Genomic DNA, 16,356 nt, shown 5'->3' on the forward strand with positions numbered 1-16,356 from the left:
CTCACTCCTCCTCTCACTGCAGCCGCCTACTCTCGACTACATTTCAGGCGAGGCAAGGCGCATCTCAAACAAGCCTATTAGTAAACATTGCAAGATGGCTATGGATGAACACCAGTTGTTTAAAACGGCTTTGGCCGCTACAATGAAAGATTTAGACTTTTTCTCTAAAAGAGGAACAGAAGACCAGTTAGCTCCGCTGGTAGCCAGGCGATAACTTGTTGTGATTGGTCGTAGTGTTATCCAATTGCGTGCAGTGAGATTTTCAAATGCATGCTTGGTGCCGCCCCTCGAGCTGGACGATTTTCATTAGTCGACACCAGACCATTAATCTTTCAGATTTAGGTCTGGATTTTCAGGTTAGCGGATCCCTGAAAATAATTGAAAATGCTGTATTCTGCTGCCAGGCCAGTAGTTGGCGATGTCACTTTGTAAGGAAACACCAGAGTTCTATAAACTGAAGACGTATACACACAACGTCGCCAGTTTCACAAATTCATGTTTTTGTAGTTTACGGTACGACGATAATAGTCTAGTTTTCAAAAACCCCGTTTAAGGCCAAAATGTAAATGAACAGCCAAAACGGAAAATTTATTTTTAGTAGAAAACGGTGTTGTGTAAACCACCCCTAAACCGAGAGAACAATTTTTTTTATCACGATAGATAGGCTATATATTTTTTGTCCACGTGACGTGCGGGGCTCCATATACGCCACATTCTACTCTTCATAAAGATGCTTTTTCAGTTCAAATCGACTTTTTTTGGATCCATATAACATTTATCTTAGCAGGTTTGCGAAGTCAGAATAAATATTTTTTATATATACTGTATGTAATGTTGAATGCATGAATGGTAGAGATTTTTCGGTTACCCATTTACAATAAGGTTTCATTTGTTAATAAACATCATGCAGTTAACATGAACTTACAATAAACAATATTTTTAAATCATTTAATTTTAATGTTAATTTCAACGGTTGTATCTGTTAATCATAGTTAATGCACTGTGAACGAACATAAACACGTGTATTTTTATTAATGAACATTAACAAAGATTAAAATAGGTAAATGCTGTAAAAAAAAATTAAAGTTAATTCATGTTTGCATTAATTAATGTTAACAAATTAGACCTTATTGTAAAGTTAGCGATTTTTCATCTTAAAGAAAAAGAGGCACAAGATATAATAATTTTGTTTGTGGAAATCAACGTAATGCCACATATCCTGTCACTTGGACTTAACTTGTATTGAACATTCCTTTAATATAGACTGAAATGTAAATTGATCAAAAGCCACTCAAGCCTATTGTAATTTTTTTTTTTTTTTACGTTTTACAATGACCTGAATGAATGAAACCCTTCCCTGACACATTCTGTCCTATCACTGGATGAGAGGCTATTGGATTTCGAGCATAATTTGGGCAGGTTTGGCCTCAGGCTCTGTGGCATCTGCAGCGGTTCATTCTTCAAGATGGAAGAAAGGAAGGAAGGCTGTGACGCAGAGCACACACTCTCCCAAAGGAAAGATAAGACTGCTCTGGGACAGTGCTCAAGTGGGAGTCCTGTCCTTTGACGAAAAGCTGTTTTGTAAATGGATCTGCTCTTATCAAGCGTGAAGAATTTCAGAGCCACCTTTGTTTCACTGCTGTTGGCTTATGCTCAGAGTCCACTGAGTGTGCACTCAAAATCAAATTAAAAGCAATAAAGCATGAGTTGACGTGTTTTTCAGCAAAGCGCAATTATGTTCATTGATCATGCATTACTAAGATTGCAGAACATTTTTCTAAATTAACATGTGTTAGATTAACTTCAAGAATTATATTGAAATAATCCAGAAACACACTCTATTACACATTGTGAAGCACATGTCTTTAAATAGCTTTTCTGAATTAAACCATTGGGATAAGCAGGACAGTATTAATAATAAAATAATTAAGCCTGCAATTAATACAGATCAGAAGTGTAGACAGTTAAGTACAGAATGTGAAACAAATCAAGAATAGTAAGTATATTATAAGAGTTTTTCCTTATAAATGCAGCCACTGCACTACACAATATGTGTTCAGCAGCCAATAGCAGGGCCAGGCTCACCTAATTTGAACTCAACTGGGAATCAAAGAAAAGCAGAAAAGCAACTCTCTACTGACACTTTGTGGTTAATTCAGACCATAGCATTAGATGTGTTAAAGAACAAAAATCTATCTATCTATCTATCTATCTATCTATCTATCTATCTATCTATCTATCTATCTATCTATCTATCTATCTATCTATCTATCTATCTATCTATCTATCTATCTATCTATCTATCTATCTATCTATCTATCTATCTATCTATCTATCTATCTATCTACCTATCTATCTATCTATCTATCTATCTATCTATCTATCTATCTATCTATCTATTAAATAAGTAAATAAATATATATGCAGTGCTGGGTATAGTAACTGATTATTATATATAATGATAATTACATAATCAGATTCCAGACAGTTGAAATATATTTCCAAATGAAATATAGCCTAGTAGCCTAGCAGAAGATGAACTAGGATGTTAATATAGCTTTTTTAACGTTTTGTTTTTTTAAACACAAAGAACTTTTCACTAATTTTCAGATAATGAAAATGCATTTGAATGTGTGTGAAGTTTCAGACAATTTGCCAAAAATAACTTCTACCCTAGGACAAAGTCAGTTATAAATGACGGCACGGCACCCTAAAAAGGTCAAAGGTCAGATGTAGAAGAAAACTAATTTTTGAAAAGTTTAGCCTTAAATGTAAAATATAAAGTTTTTTAGTTTTTTCTTTAGCTGTGATTTCATAACTAGTCCCACTGAGGGTTAAACTTTTGCCTTTACGACGATATAAAATTGTTTATTAATGCTACGTTGCTTGGTAACCGTAAACGTCATACTGTTTAAGGGAGGAACAATTGTTTATTATTGTGAACAAACTGAACATTTTCAGGTTCAGGTTCGTCAGTTGAGGTTGTACACTGTACAGTACGTAAGTGATTTTACCTTGAGCAAAGTGTGTTTAGGGCACGACATGAAGCGGAGTCACCTCTCATTACTCTTAATAATAATAATTTCCCTTTCATATCAGCCTATATATAGCTAATTTTACATCATTGTGAAAGTTATACAGCAATGTGAGACCTGACAGAACGTGACCAAGGTTCTTCGAGCTCTGCCCATCTACATATCATCTTTATGCCACAGGTTTGACTTCTCCACTTCCAAGTGCTGTTTAGTCATGAAACTACCTATTCTACTAATTTCATATGGGTTTCTACTAGAATAGCGGTTTTCAATTCAATAATGTTTGTGGACAATTTAAGAAATTGCACGTTTTGTTCTACGACATAAATGATACTTTACTGTGTAATTACAAACACACATAGTCATTAGGGTAAAGCGCCGCCGTTTCTAAAATGTAAGTTAGTTGCCCAAATGACGTTATTTTAGGAAACCCATCGATTAAAAGCTAACGTTAATTCTCCTCAGAGTGTTTGTTAGGACTGAACAGCTCTATACATAAATACTGTGTGTGTGTGTGTGTGTGTGTGTGTGTGTGTGTCACGTGTGTGTGTCGGATAGATCAAACAATCTTGTTACGTTCAACATCAATCTTGTTACGTTCAACATCCACATTCCTCTTTGTTGCACCGAATGAACTGTACTTTCGCGGGAAATATCAACTAGGCTGTTTGCATCCGCACCGCAGTAAAAGGGGTTCAAATTAATTATTAATTCATCTCAAGCACTTAGACTTGTTTAAAAGCTTGCCTACAAAAATAAGCAATAGGGAGTCTTTATTTAATTGTAATTCAACTGTTCATAGCAATATGTTTATATAGTATATCAATAATATCGAGTCATTAAACGAACAAAGTTTAGACGTACACCCCTCCATATGTGAGCTGTAATGGTTTCGTCCACAGTGGCGCGAAACGCCTCGCGCCCTATTGCAAAGTTTCACGTTACAGGCGCGCTGTTGGTGTATCTGCTGGCGGTGTGTTTGCGACTCATGTGCTTTTAGGAGAGCGTTTGTATAATTTTATATAGTTTTTTTGCAAAGAAAAGGCCCCGTTTCGGGTACATTTCTGCTATTTGCATTCCTTTCTGCAGTTACAAAACGCTTTCTTATTTTTGTTGTGTAAGGCATTGTTGTATGTTACCTAATCCGGTCATTAGTTAGACATATTTGCTTTACCAACTGAACTGCACAACAGTTATTTGATAAGGTTTCGGAAACGTTTAATTCTACACCTAGTTTACCCGGAAAGCTGCAGAAATGAGTGGGTAAGTGCCTTCTTTGTGGATGAAGTATAAGGTGTTGGCAGAGCCATATGTTTTAATTGACTTCACTTTTACGTTGCAGCATTGTGAAAGAAGAGACCCGCAGTGTTTCTCCTCACTGCCCCAAACCTAATGAATCTGAAGAGCCAGAAGGTACTGCAGTGGAGGAGACCACTATGGGTGGGTAAAACTAATCACATTCACAGTAAATCCTCTAGAAACGGTGTCAGACCTGTCTGTGCAAGTCCATGCAACATTCAGTTAATCTCCTGCATGTTACAGAAAAAATCCAGCCTGGAGAGATGCTTATTACCAAAGAGATGGAGGAGGAGGAGAAGCATTTAGTGGAGGAGGGAGAGAAGAAAGAAAGAGAAATGATGGAGGAGGTAACCCGTTATATAAAGAACCTTATTTATATTGATATGAAAACCTGGAAATATAAGGAAAATTTAAAAATAGATCCTGAAAAAGCATGGCTATCTAGTTGTATTCAGCTCCAAAATGTCATTGTCTTTATGAGTGCAACTGCAATCCCTATTAAATATTTTGTTCTTATCCATTAATAACATACTGTAAATGTAATGGAAAAGACATTTAAAATGTATAGACCCTTGAGGCTCTTGCAGTGTCACTATTTTTATAAATTAAAAACAATTTACACTCATTTTTTTATATAATAATGCTGTTTTAACAGGCCAGGCAGACATGGGAAAAAGATTCTCAAGACATGCGTTTTAAAAGACTTCAGCACCTTTTGGAGAAAAGCAACATTTACTCAAAGTTTCTGCTCACAAAGATGGAGCAACAGCAGCAAGAGGTACGAATTGTGTTCAAAAGACAGGAAAGAGTTGTCTTGCTGGAGGTTTATGATTTCCGGACGTAAATCTAACTTGAAGGTGTTTATCTGAAATGAATTGTAACATGGTGGAATGGCACGGATGTTGATGTGTGTGAGCAGAGAACTGTGTGCCGTAGTTGCTTTGCAACACCTGCCCCTGTTGTACAGCGACTTAAAAGGCATTTAAGACCTGCCTTTTTTCTTCACTCTTCATTGAAGTGTGATATCCACCACACTAAATAAATCTTATGATTCTGTTCAACATAATCAACATTATGCACAATCTTATTGATTGCTGCATTTTAATCCAGAAATTAAAACCTTTTTCTAAAAATGCAGGAAAAACTTAAAAAAGAGAGACTGGAAAAGAAAGCTACTAGTCAGAAGCAAAAGGTAAGTGTGATCCTGCTTTATTACAACATTTTGACCCATTTAAATAAAAGTAAAGGTGTAATTATTGATTTTCATGTCTTCTGCAGGGCAATGCTAAAAAGACCGTAAAAGGTAGGCCCCTCAGATTGCATTTCAAAGAAGTGTTTATACAGTGTTTGGTGTGCAATACATTAATCTGTTAATTGTTTATAGTTGAGAGAAAGAAGCGTGAAAGGGAGGAGGATTACAAAATCGCAGATGTCATTTCCAAAGAGGTGAGTCGTCAGTTTTGTTTGTTTTTGTGACACCAAAAAAATGTGTATTTTAATTACTGATGTGGATTTTTCTCTCTTTTAAGGAAATTCTGTCAAAAGCTAAAAAACCAAAAATGGAGGAGGTAAAGTTTTATTCTTTTATGGCTTTTGTTTTCAGGCATTGTAAAATCAGTTTATGACATTGTTTTAACTCTAAAGATCAAATTATACTCAAGTATAATTGTGCACACAGTCAAAAGTAGCCTTTCAAAGTATACTTCATTTGATAGCACGCCATGCACAAACACATGCGGTCAACGTTAGGGCTGCCACCGACTAAAGTTTATCCTAGTCGGCTTTTAGTTGTTCATTTTAAGTTATTTTTTTGGGGTGAAATTCTAAACCATAATAATGAGCATTTAAAATGGCCTTTAAATTTGCGCTCTAGCACGTGGATACAGTTTGTCGCAGCGTCGCTGGTAAACATTGCTTGAACTTTACTGAGATCAGAATGCATACAAATAAATAGCCTATAATATAAATTACAGTCTTATCTTAAAAAAACAACAACTAAATTTTATGAAAATATTTTTAAAATGTAGGGCATAAATATAAACAATAAACAAACAAATAAATATACAGCAAACTGAAACCCTTAAAAGATAAATATCAGTGCAAACATTATCAGGCCAACGGACAAGTAGCCTTAACACTGAATGAAGAGTCAGAGGTCAGAACACAAACAAAATAAATATGCAGTATATAAAAATTAATCAATAAAATAGTCCTATATAAGTCATGTTTGAGGTTTCACATTTCAGTGTCTGATTGAAAAAAAGGGATTAAAAAATGTCCTTGTTCATGTTTAAACTACAGTTGCATTTATCTTTTTACCCCCTGTGATCTACTGTTCTTGGGTTCTACTGGAATAATTTGTTGTCCATTTCTTTTTTGACTGAAGCCAATAACATTTTGCGCACAGTTAGAAAAATCAAGATACAGTATGCATGTACTGTGCTGTTGACAAAATTTGTCATGCGCACTATAGCGTATGCATAGAAAACTTATAGTTGGGTATACTTTGGACTTTAACTCTGCTTGGATGAACAGCATTTGAAGCTGTTGTAAAATGCTGATGAGCGCACTCTTTGTATTAAGGCCAAGTTGCAACATTGCTTGGCAACCATATCATATAAAACCTACAGTTAGACTAATGAACTACATAACTTTTCTTGATCTGTCTTGTAAAGGAGGCACATGCATCAGTAAAACTGGAAGCTGAGGATATAGAGCAGCTGAGTGACTCAAACTCGGACATTAAAAGCAGGCTGTCTGAGACTATGCGGGAAAACAGCAAGCAGATGCTGGATCCAGAGAGAACTGTGAACGGCCAACCGGTACCTGCACAGCAACCCAGTCTCTTCACTGGGGGTGTGATGAGGTGGTACCAGGTGGAAGGCATCGAGTGGCTCAGGGTGAGTACATTTAGCAGTCCTGAATGAGTAACGACCAGCAGAGGGCAGTATAGGAATCCTCAGTGTCTGAAGAGAGCTGGGCTGTTTCTCCCTAAAGCATCGTAAGTTGATCGTAGAGACCATTGGTGGCAAGATCAACTTAAGCTTACGGTGCTTTTGGGAAACGCAGCCCTGGATGATGTTCAATATGTATCTCAATATTATGTGTATGCTTTGAAATTGTGTATGCTGGTTAAATTTTAACCAAACACTCATGTCTTAATGCTCTCATACTTGTGAGTTGGAAGACAAGGAAGTTGTGTAAATGTGTATTATGTTTGTATAATGGCTAATAAACTGTTTTGTCTGCTTTGTAGATGTTATGGGAGAATGGCATCAGTCTTGGGAAAACCATACAGTGCATTGCCCATATTGCAATGATGGTTGAGAAGAAGGTCCTTGGACCCTTCCTAGTTGTGGCTCCTTTGTCCACTCTTCCAAACTGGATCTCGGAGTTCAAGCGCTTCACCCCAGAGGTGTGAATCAATAACTGTAGTTCATCTTCAGTGAAATTTTTACTTTAAGACAAGAGCTAACAATTTGACAGCTTTCATCCATTTAACTATTGATTTGTCTTTTTTGCTCTTGCTCTCAATGTTAAGGTGTCCGTCCTGCTGTATCATGGTCCTCAAAAAGAGAGGATGAGCCTGGTGAAAAAGATCCGTCAGCACCAGGGTTCCCTCAGAATGTGCCCTGTTGTTGTTACATCCTTTGAAATAGCCATGAGAGACCGGAAGTCTCTTCAGGTAAACCGATCGGGAATTGCATATTTGGTACTCTCATACAAAAAGTAATCTGTAGCCGGTCATTTACATAAAAACTTAGACTGGTCTACTTTGAATCTGAAAAGTAAGACAGGTTAACTAGTCTGACCAACTAGCAGTTAGCCAAGGGCGTCTTAACATATGTTTATGCCCCTGGTCGTCTTGTGCACAATTCATCAGGACAAGACTTTTTGTACGTTTAATCTTTCATCAAAATGTCTTAATTTTCTCAACATGGAAGTATGTGCCACTTAACCAAAGATGTGGGCAGGACCAAGCAGTTTTGAATGAATGGACTTCTTATGTTTGTCTCCTCAGCATTTCCACTGGAACTATCTGATTGTGGATGAGGGCCACAGGATTAAAAACTTGAACTGTCGGCTGGTGCAAGAACTAAAGATGCTGCCAGCTGATAACAAACTGCTCCTGACAGGAACCCCCCTGCAGAATAACCTGTCTGAACTGTGGTCTCTCCTCAACTTCCTCCTTCCAGATGTGTTTGATGATCTGAGAAGGTAAGTCACATGTGGCTCCTATCATGCAGATTATTCTTGAATAGAAGATTCTATATTTTTTTTCATGTAAATTCAAACTCTGTATTTAATATTTGACAATATTTTTCCCTGCAGTTTTGAGTCTTGGTTTGACATTAGCACCATTTCCGACGCAGAAAATATTGTGGCTGGTGAGCGAGAGCAGAAGATCCTTCACATGCTTCATCAGGTATCTTCACTTGACAATAATAAAGTTTTGTAGATGTTGCTAAAGCTACACAATCTTAAATGTTCTTCGACCAACTAGCCGTTTTGTAAGTCTATAATTTTTCTGTTGTTTTGCTTGTGGTTCTGATGCCATTTTTAACTTTTTCAGATCCTCACACCCTTCCTTCTGAGAAGACTGAAGTCAGATGTCACACTGGAGGTTCCACCTAAGAAAGAGATTGTTGTGTACGCACCCCTCACCAACAAACAGGAGGCCTTTTACATGGCCATTGTTAACAAGACTATAGCAAAGATGCTGGGTCAGGAGAAGGTTAGTTTTATGCAGTGTTAAAGGTGGGATCAGTAGTTTTTGAAATATGCTGTTGGCCAATGTTGATATTTGAAATCAAACCAAACAAACACAACATACAATCCAATCCTAACAGCCCTGCTCTGAGTCGGTTTCGAACCCCGATCCCCCTGCAAGCGAGGCGAGTGCGCTAACAATGACGCTATACACCGCATTCACTAGCCGTCGTCTGCGCGACTTTCATTAACTGGCCTCCGTTACGCACGCAATCCAAGAGTGGATGTCTGTATATACAGAAGCGCAACAGAATAATGCTTCACGAAAAATAAAGCGCAGATGATGAACGAATGAACAAAATTAATGTACACAATAGTAATTATTAACAAGAGATGGTTGTTAGTTGCCAACAGCACAGCAGCTCCAGACACACTATGACACTCAAACCCAGTGTTACTCACGTGTGGACCTGAATCAAAGCAACCTCAGTATCTGTTTTCAGGCCTTCCCGCTCAGCTTTCTCCAGCGCTGGACAGTGTTTCTAATATTAACACGGGTACTAAGATCTTCCCAAGACAACCCTTTATTTTTCCAGTAATTTCTTCTGAGCTTTTCTCTTTGTATTGTCTCATCTCTATTTCTGAAGTCTTTCTTCAGTTCAAATCTCCCTCTTGCTCATTCTCTCTCCTCCACCGTCATGCACTGATTGGCTAATGCCCTAATGCTGATTGGTTGACATTTGTTGTTGACTGACTAACATCCAAACAGCATATTTCAAAAACTACTAATCCCACCTTTAAGGCCTGTTCACACAAACACGAATATTCAGCATGAAAATGCAGTCCGATTTGTCATGCAATTTATTCAGACCAATACGTGAAAAATGCAAATTCATTCTGGTGACGCTTATGGAAAAGCAGAAATACCTACTCCAGTACATAAAGTGCTGTAACTTTCTGTTTCTGTCACCAGGAGAAGAAAGCCCTGCTGTATTTACATGTTTTCATACAGCCACTCAAATTTGAGTTCGCTAAGGTCTTGCATCATACATCAAATACATGAACACCAAATGAACAGATGCATTAATATGCTGTTCATTTAATTTAAAATGTTTTATTGTGCTGAATATTCATCTTGTGAACAAGGCTTTTAAATATTAAATGAAAGTTTGAAAGTTAGATTGTGGTTGAGTATTTCTTCATGATTGATTAATGTATTTTATTACACCTCTTTAAGGATGATTCGGGACCTGTGCAGCTGACGTCCAGTGGCCGGCCAAAACGCAGGACCAGGAAGCTGGTGGACTATTCTGAGAAGGACACTGACTCTGTGAAAGACCTTGAGAAATATCTAGAGAAAGTTCAGAAAGAGATGGAGAGTCAGGAAAGGTCAGTTTACCAATTTGCTCTAAACTCAGCTGTTTAATGTCACAAACAATGTTTTTGACATGACATGGTTACTCTCTCTTTAGCCCCAGTCCAGTGATGGATGTGTTTGTGCCGGTTGATGCTCAAATCAACTTGAAACTGCAGAACGTACTGATGCTGCTCAAGAGGTGCTGCAACCATGCTTACTTGATAGAGTATCCTCTGGACCCTGCCACTGGAGACTTCAAGGTACTTCACTTAATACTAGATGTAGAATTATGAGTGATCACATTTGTAAGGCAATAGAACCAGTGCAATAATCATCTCATTGGGACAGATTGATGAGCAGTTGGTGGAAGCATCAGGGAAGTTTCTCATCCTGGATCGAATGCTTCCTGAACTGAAAAGAAGAGGGCACAAGGTAATGATCACTTGTCATACATGCATTTTAATGATTAACCTCTCTATCAGTAAGTGTCAAAATCCATTGTGATTGTAAGTAAGCCAGTTGTGCGCACATTTAATTGCCTGTATAAAATTGTTGTATGTGGATTATATGTAGGACTGAGTGATACATTGGATATTTGATTCTAACAGTACAGCACTTTATTTGGCAATTGAGTTTCCTAAAGATGTTCAATGCTTTCTGCATTAATTTTGAATCTGCACTACCATTCAAAATATTTGTACAAATATTTTTGAAATAAAGTCTCATTCGCCAAGTCTCCGGTTATTTGATCAAAAATACAGTAAAACAGTAAAAATGTGAAATTTAACATGTAACTTTATTCCTGTGATGAAAAAGCTGAATTTTCAGCAACATTACTCCAGTCTCGAGTCACATGATTCTTCAGGAATTATTTTAACATGCTGGTTTGCAATTAACATTTCATCAATATTGAAAACAGTTGTGCTACTTAATGGTGAAAACTATAATTTATAATTTTGGTCTTAATTGCATCCACATCCTTTTTTATTTTTCAACAGGTGCTGATTTTTAGCCAGATGACCTCCATATTGGATATTCTGATGGATTACTGTTATCTCAGGGGTTACGAGTACAGCCGACTGGATGGCTCAATGAGCTATACAGACCGAGATGAGAATGTGAGCAGCAGTTTGGTTAACACAAATTGCCATTGCATTACAGTTAGTCAACTGTCCACTGAACACAACCCACACTATTTTTCATGCAGATGAAGAAGTTTGCTGCTGATCCAGAGGTGTTCCTCTTCCTCCTGAGCACTCGAGCTGGTGGTCTCGGGATCAACCTCACATCTGCCGACACAGTCATCATATTTGACAGTGACTGGGTATGATTGTTTTATTTGTATTTTGCATGCTTTTAAACCAATTTAGAGTTCAAGGTTAAAATTCTGTTCTTTCAATCATTTTTGTGTGAATGAAAAGCCTCTTCAGCATATAATATTTTGTGAATTTCATCTTCAGAATCCTCAGGCAGATTTGCAGGCACAGGATCGGTGTCACCGTATTGGGCAAACAAAGCCTGTGATGGTTTACCGCCTCATTACGGCCAACACCATTGATGAGAAGATCCTGGAGAGAGCCTCTGCCAAGAGAAAGCTAGAGAAGATGGTCATTCATAAAAGTATGTAGCTATTGAGACGGCCAAATTACCAACTTTTGAATTTAATTAAACCGTTTAAGGATTGATCTAGTTTTTGCAATGAGTGACTTTTTTTTTTTTCTCTCCCACTTATGTTTGTCATTATAGATAAATTTAAAGGTTATAAAGCAGATCTCAAACAGACCAAGAGCTGCATGGATGTAAATGAGCTTGTAGAACTGCTGAAGTCCAGAGACTACGACGGGTACGGATATTCATACTGCATATCTCAACTGTTGCAAGACTTTTTATCCATCACAAAGTGTTGCCAAATTCTCCATTGTTAGTTGCATCATTAGACGCTGTCCTGACATGATTCATGCTGTTGCAGGGCAGTGAAAGGCACTAAAGGAAAGGTCATCAGTGACAAAGATCTGGAGATCCTGCTGGACCGCAGTGATTTAACGAGTAAGTACATCAATGTCCTTCACATCTCAGATCTTAATGTTTCTTTGTCTATGTAATGTGTGTTCAGTCTACTGCATAGTAGTGGTAATAAGTAATGATACTTGGATATTGTAATGCTCATCTAATGCAAATCAAATCTCCATTTTCAGATCAAGCCAAGACGCGTTTGAAACAGGAGAAGGACAGGGTGTTTAAAGTTATTGAGACTAAAGATGACAATGCTGACATCAGCCTGTCTTGAGAGCTTAGACACTTGAAGCTTGCCTTTAGGCCAAAGTTGAGTTTTTCCCACTGCTTAATCTGATCAAGCAATGTTAACTGGTGTAAAAGCTGCCTGCTGGTTATACAGAAAGATTGAGATCTTTTCTATTTTAGACTTATGTAAACCACCACTGCTGCTTTTAATCAGTCCATCCTTGGTTATGAATTTATTTTATCTGTTTTAACAGTTTTTTTTTTTGTTTCATGTCTCTTTTTTTGAGGGGGGATTTGCACTAACGAAAAGAATCCCCTACTTTGGCTTCTCTGTAAATACTGTTGTACATTTCATATGTAGTTGACTGAATAGGATTCATTTACATGCTAACTGCTTCAAAGCACTTTGCTAGAATACTGTAGAACACAAACGTTCCTTGTTTTTGTTTTTTCATGTCTTTGAAATATAATAAATATTTTATATTCAGTATTTGTGAAGTTTATTTCATTTTTGCATTTAGAAGAATATGATGCAGAAGTGCATTGTTACATGGAAGTTTGCGCGTGCATACAATAGCTGTGATGGGAACAAACCAACAGATGCCTGCATTCGCTCTACAGGGCATGTAGCTCATGTCCATCAGAAGACAAAATCACTCAAGTTCATTTTTGCTGTTTGTTCTCCTCTTCTAGTTTTCTTCTTATATCCTGGATCACTGTAGGAAAGAAACAATTCATTTGAAAAATGCAATGCAAAATATTACGAGATAATATTTGCATTCCAAACAGGATTCATATAGTTGAGTGTCTTTGACTTAATGGGCATGTACACAAAATGTTACAATTTTTATTAACATTTGTTGAAAACGGTTGTGCTTCTTAATTTTTATTTTTTTTCAGGATTCTTTGATTAAAGTTCAAAAGAACAGAATTTATTTGAAATAGAAATTTTTAACATTACATAATGTCTTACATTACTTTTGATCCATTTAAAAAGCTAATTTAAACCGGGAAATTTTAAAACTTAAGATTTTGCCCTTTCTAATTGACCAATCAAATACAACATTGATAACTTCTTGTACAAAGGGTCCATTTAAAAAGCCCATTTAAACTGGGAAATTTTATAACTTTCAAACTTAAGATTTTGCACTTTCTAATTGACAAATCAAATATAACGTTCATGCAGCTCAAGAGCTAATACATTCAGATATTTGTTAATTTCATTGATAATTTGCAATACGTTTGAAAGAACAGGATTTATTTGAAATAGAAATATTTTTTAACATTACATAAATGTCTTGAATATCACTTGATCTGTTTAAAAAGCTCATTGGGACATTTTAAAACTTTTTTTCAAACTTAAGATTTTGCACTTTCTAAATGACAAATCAAATAAATATAACATTGACCTCAACTTCTTGAACAAAGGGTCAGAGATCATGCAGCTCAAGTGCTAATACATTCAGATATTTGTGTTAATTTCATTGATAATAATTTGCAATACATTAGCCATTAAAATAAAAACAAGCGGTGTCAGATTATATATATTAGGAATCAGAAATCATACCATCATCAGTAGGTGAGAACTTCTGTGCATTTCTTTGATGTTTTGTTGTGATGTCAGTAATGGTCATGGGAGGATCAGCTGCATCCATGTGGCCCATCTTCTGTGTGATCCTGTCGCTGATGCCGAGGTAATCCTTCCGCAAGTCTTCCATCTCTGCTAACAGCACCTCCCTCTCTCGCTCAAGCAAACCAATGGCCTCTTTGAGTCGTTCTCCCTCCCTGGCGCTTGCAATCTGAGACACCATCTTTTCCTTATGAATGTTCTGCAGCTTCTCTGTCAGGACTTGCTTGTCTGTCTTGAGTTTATTGACCATCTCCATCAAGGTCTCGCACTCTCTTCTCAAACCGTCGGACTGCTGCAGACAGGCATTCTGCTGCTCCTGTAGTTGAAGTATCTCCACTCTCTGCTTCTTATGAATCAATTTCGATTCATACTTCATGGTCTCCACCTGCTGAAGTGCTTTGTCTCTTTCTGTTCGGCACTTCTCCAGCTCAGCGTTCAGTTTTTCAGCCATGTCCTGAAATTCCTTTAAGTTCTTCTCATTGTCGGACTCTTTGGAGCGCGTCGACTGAATGAGCTCTTTATTCTTCTCCTGAGTTTTACGTAAATGATCTCTGAGGTTAGCAGATTCACTTCTCATGGCCGATGCCTCCTCTTCAAGCCTCTGATTAATGCTGATGTTCTTCTTGTGTTCAGCATCCATCAACTGCAAGGTCTCTCTACACAAAGCGAGATCTCGTCCTGCTACATCTCTGTGCTCCTCCAGTAGTTGCTGCTTGGTGAGCAGCTCTTGAGACACCTCCTGAAGCTTCTTTAATGATTTTTGACAGCTCCTTTTTTCATTGAGCTCCTGGTTGAGCTGGTCTTTCATCGTGACAGCACGTGTTTTGAGACGCTCATATTTCTCCATCAGTGCTTTGAGCTGCTTCATCGAAGTTTTGTTGTTACTTTTGGCTTCAGCTAGTTCCTCCTTCATATCTTCACAGGTATGATCGAACCTGGTGGTGATCTCTGTATTTTTCCGCTCCTCGCATTTCAGCTTTTCAGCAATAAGTTGGGTTTCTCTCTCCTTTTGCTTTGATTTCTCTTTCATATCTTTCAGTTCTTGTTGCTTGACCAACAACAAATGGACAAGATGTTGGTTTTCCAAATCCTTCTGTTGCAGTTGTTCCTTCACGACCTCAAAGAAGTCAAGATGTTTGCCCTTGAAAGATGAACTTTTGTCAGCTCTGCTTTTTTCTCTGCCCTTAGATATTTCCTTCAAAATGACTTTGGGTGGGTTTGAGGAACATTCAACAGATCTTGTTGAATTAGACCTAATCAAGTAAGCGAATGGTAGGTGTAAAGCTTCAGAGCTACTGCCCATCTGTAAATCATATTTTGACCCGAGGATACTCATTGTAGCCTCTTCTTTTTTAAGCAGATCTGCTCCGGCTAGAATTCTGTGCAGGGATTCCATTGTCTGCTCATTAAAATCTTGATTGACATTTCCATTTGTGTTTTGTAGTAAACTCTGTCGCACTTTGAGGAACCTGTTCTCAAGGGTATCCGCTGAAGCATGTTGTGATTTAGCACATGGGAGTTCTTGTCCTTTCTTCCACCCACTAAAAAGCATGTCATTAGATTGCACTTCACTGCTGGTGGCTCCTGGCTGATGGCTGCCTAACTTATCAGGAATTGGTCTGTCTAAGCCCTGCTGTGTGTCTTGAATGCCATCAAGTTTACACTTGTGCACAGACCTTCTGGTCCGTTTGACGTTCGGGTCCATTTGAGTTGAAAATGTCTTTGTACTGCAAGAGATTCAGGCAAACAAAGCTTTACTTGTAATAAGAAGCACTTTATTGATGCTGAAATTAAATAAAAATAAATTTCTTCAAAAGCTCTTACCTTACTTGCATTACTTCCCACCATCCAAACGAACTGCAACAGAAGCCTACTGTGCGACTCAATCCCCATTGTTTAAAATGTTTTAAAATGTCTATCACCATAGAAACAGGACCAGTGCTGGCAACGCCAAGCGCTTGGGAAAAAAAAGAAAGACGTTATAAAAATGGTTTTGAACCAAACCAGTTCTGCTTGAATGGCTGTAACATTAGAGCTGCAGCACAAAAGCTTCTTTTATCACTCTGGTGAGATGCAACACTTGT

At 37.6% G+C, this 16,356-nt stretch overlaps 2 protein-coding genes across 2 annotated transcripts; one reads left to right on the top strand and one right to left on the bottom strand.

The window, feature by feature from the left end:
* The first annotated feature begins 3,716 nt into the window (after positions 1-3,716).
* hells (helicase, lymphoid specific) lies at positions 3,717-13,130 on the top strand. Its single transcript, XM_081351738.1, has 23 exons — positions 3,717-4,298; positions 4,378-4,475; positions 4,578-4,681; positions 4,990-5,112; positions 5,473-5,526; positions 5,613-5,637; positions 5,719-5,780; positions 5,864-5,902; positions 7,010-7,234; positions 7,591-7,749; positions 7,876-8,019; positions 8,356-8,552; positions 8,667-8,760; positions 8,908-9,069; positions 10,282-10,433; positions 10,517-10,661; positions 10,750-10,833; positions 11,400-11,519; positions 11,609-11,725; positions 11,862-12,021; positions 12,148-12,244; positions 12,371-12,447; positions 12,597-13,130. Exons 1-23 carry the CDS (start codon positions 4,291-4,293, stop codon positions 12,686-12,688), a joined length of 2,538 nt encoding a protein of 845 aa, XP_081207864.1. The 5' UTR covers positions 3,717-4,290; the 3' UTR covers positions 12,689-13,130.
* On the bottom strand, positions 12,138-16,182 carry cccdc110 (coiled-coil domain 110 molecular ruler complex subunit). Its single transcript, XM_081351741.1, has 3 exons — positions 16,097-16,182; positions 14,210-15,999; positions 12,138-13,358 (listed from the first exon to the last, which is right to left on the bottom strand). The coding sequence occupies exons 1-3, from the start codon at positions 16,105-16,107 to the stop codon at positions 13,306-13,308; spliced, it is 1,854 nt and encodes a 617-aa protein (XP_081207867.1). The 5' UTR covers positions 16,108-16,182; the 3' UTR covers positions 12,138-13,305.
* Positions 16,183-16,356: the final 174 nt, after the last annotated feature.

Source organism: Scardinius erythrophthalmus, assembly GCF_964197995.2.
Source record: "Scardinius erythrophthalmus genome assembly, chromosome: 21".
NCBI lineage: Eukaryota > Metazoa > Chordata > Actinopteri > Cypriniformes > Leuciscidae > Scardinius > Scardinius erythrophthalmus.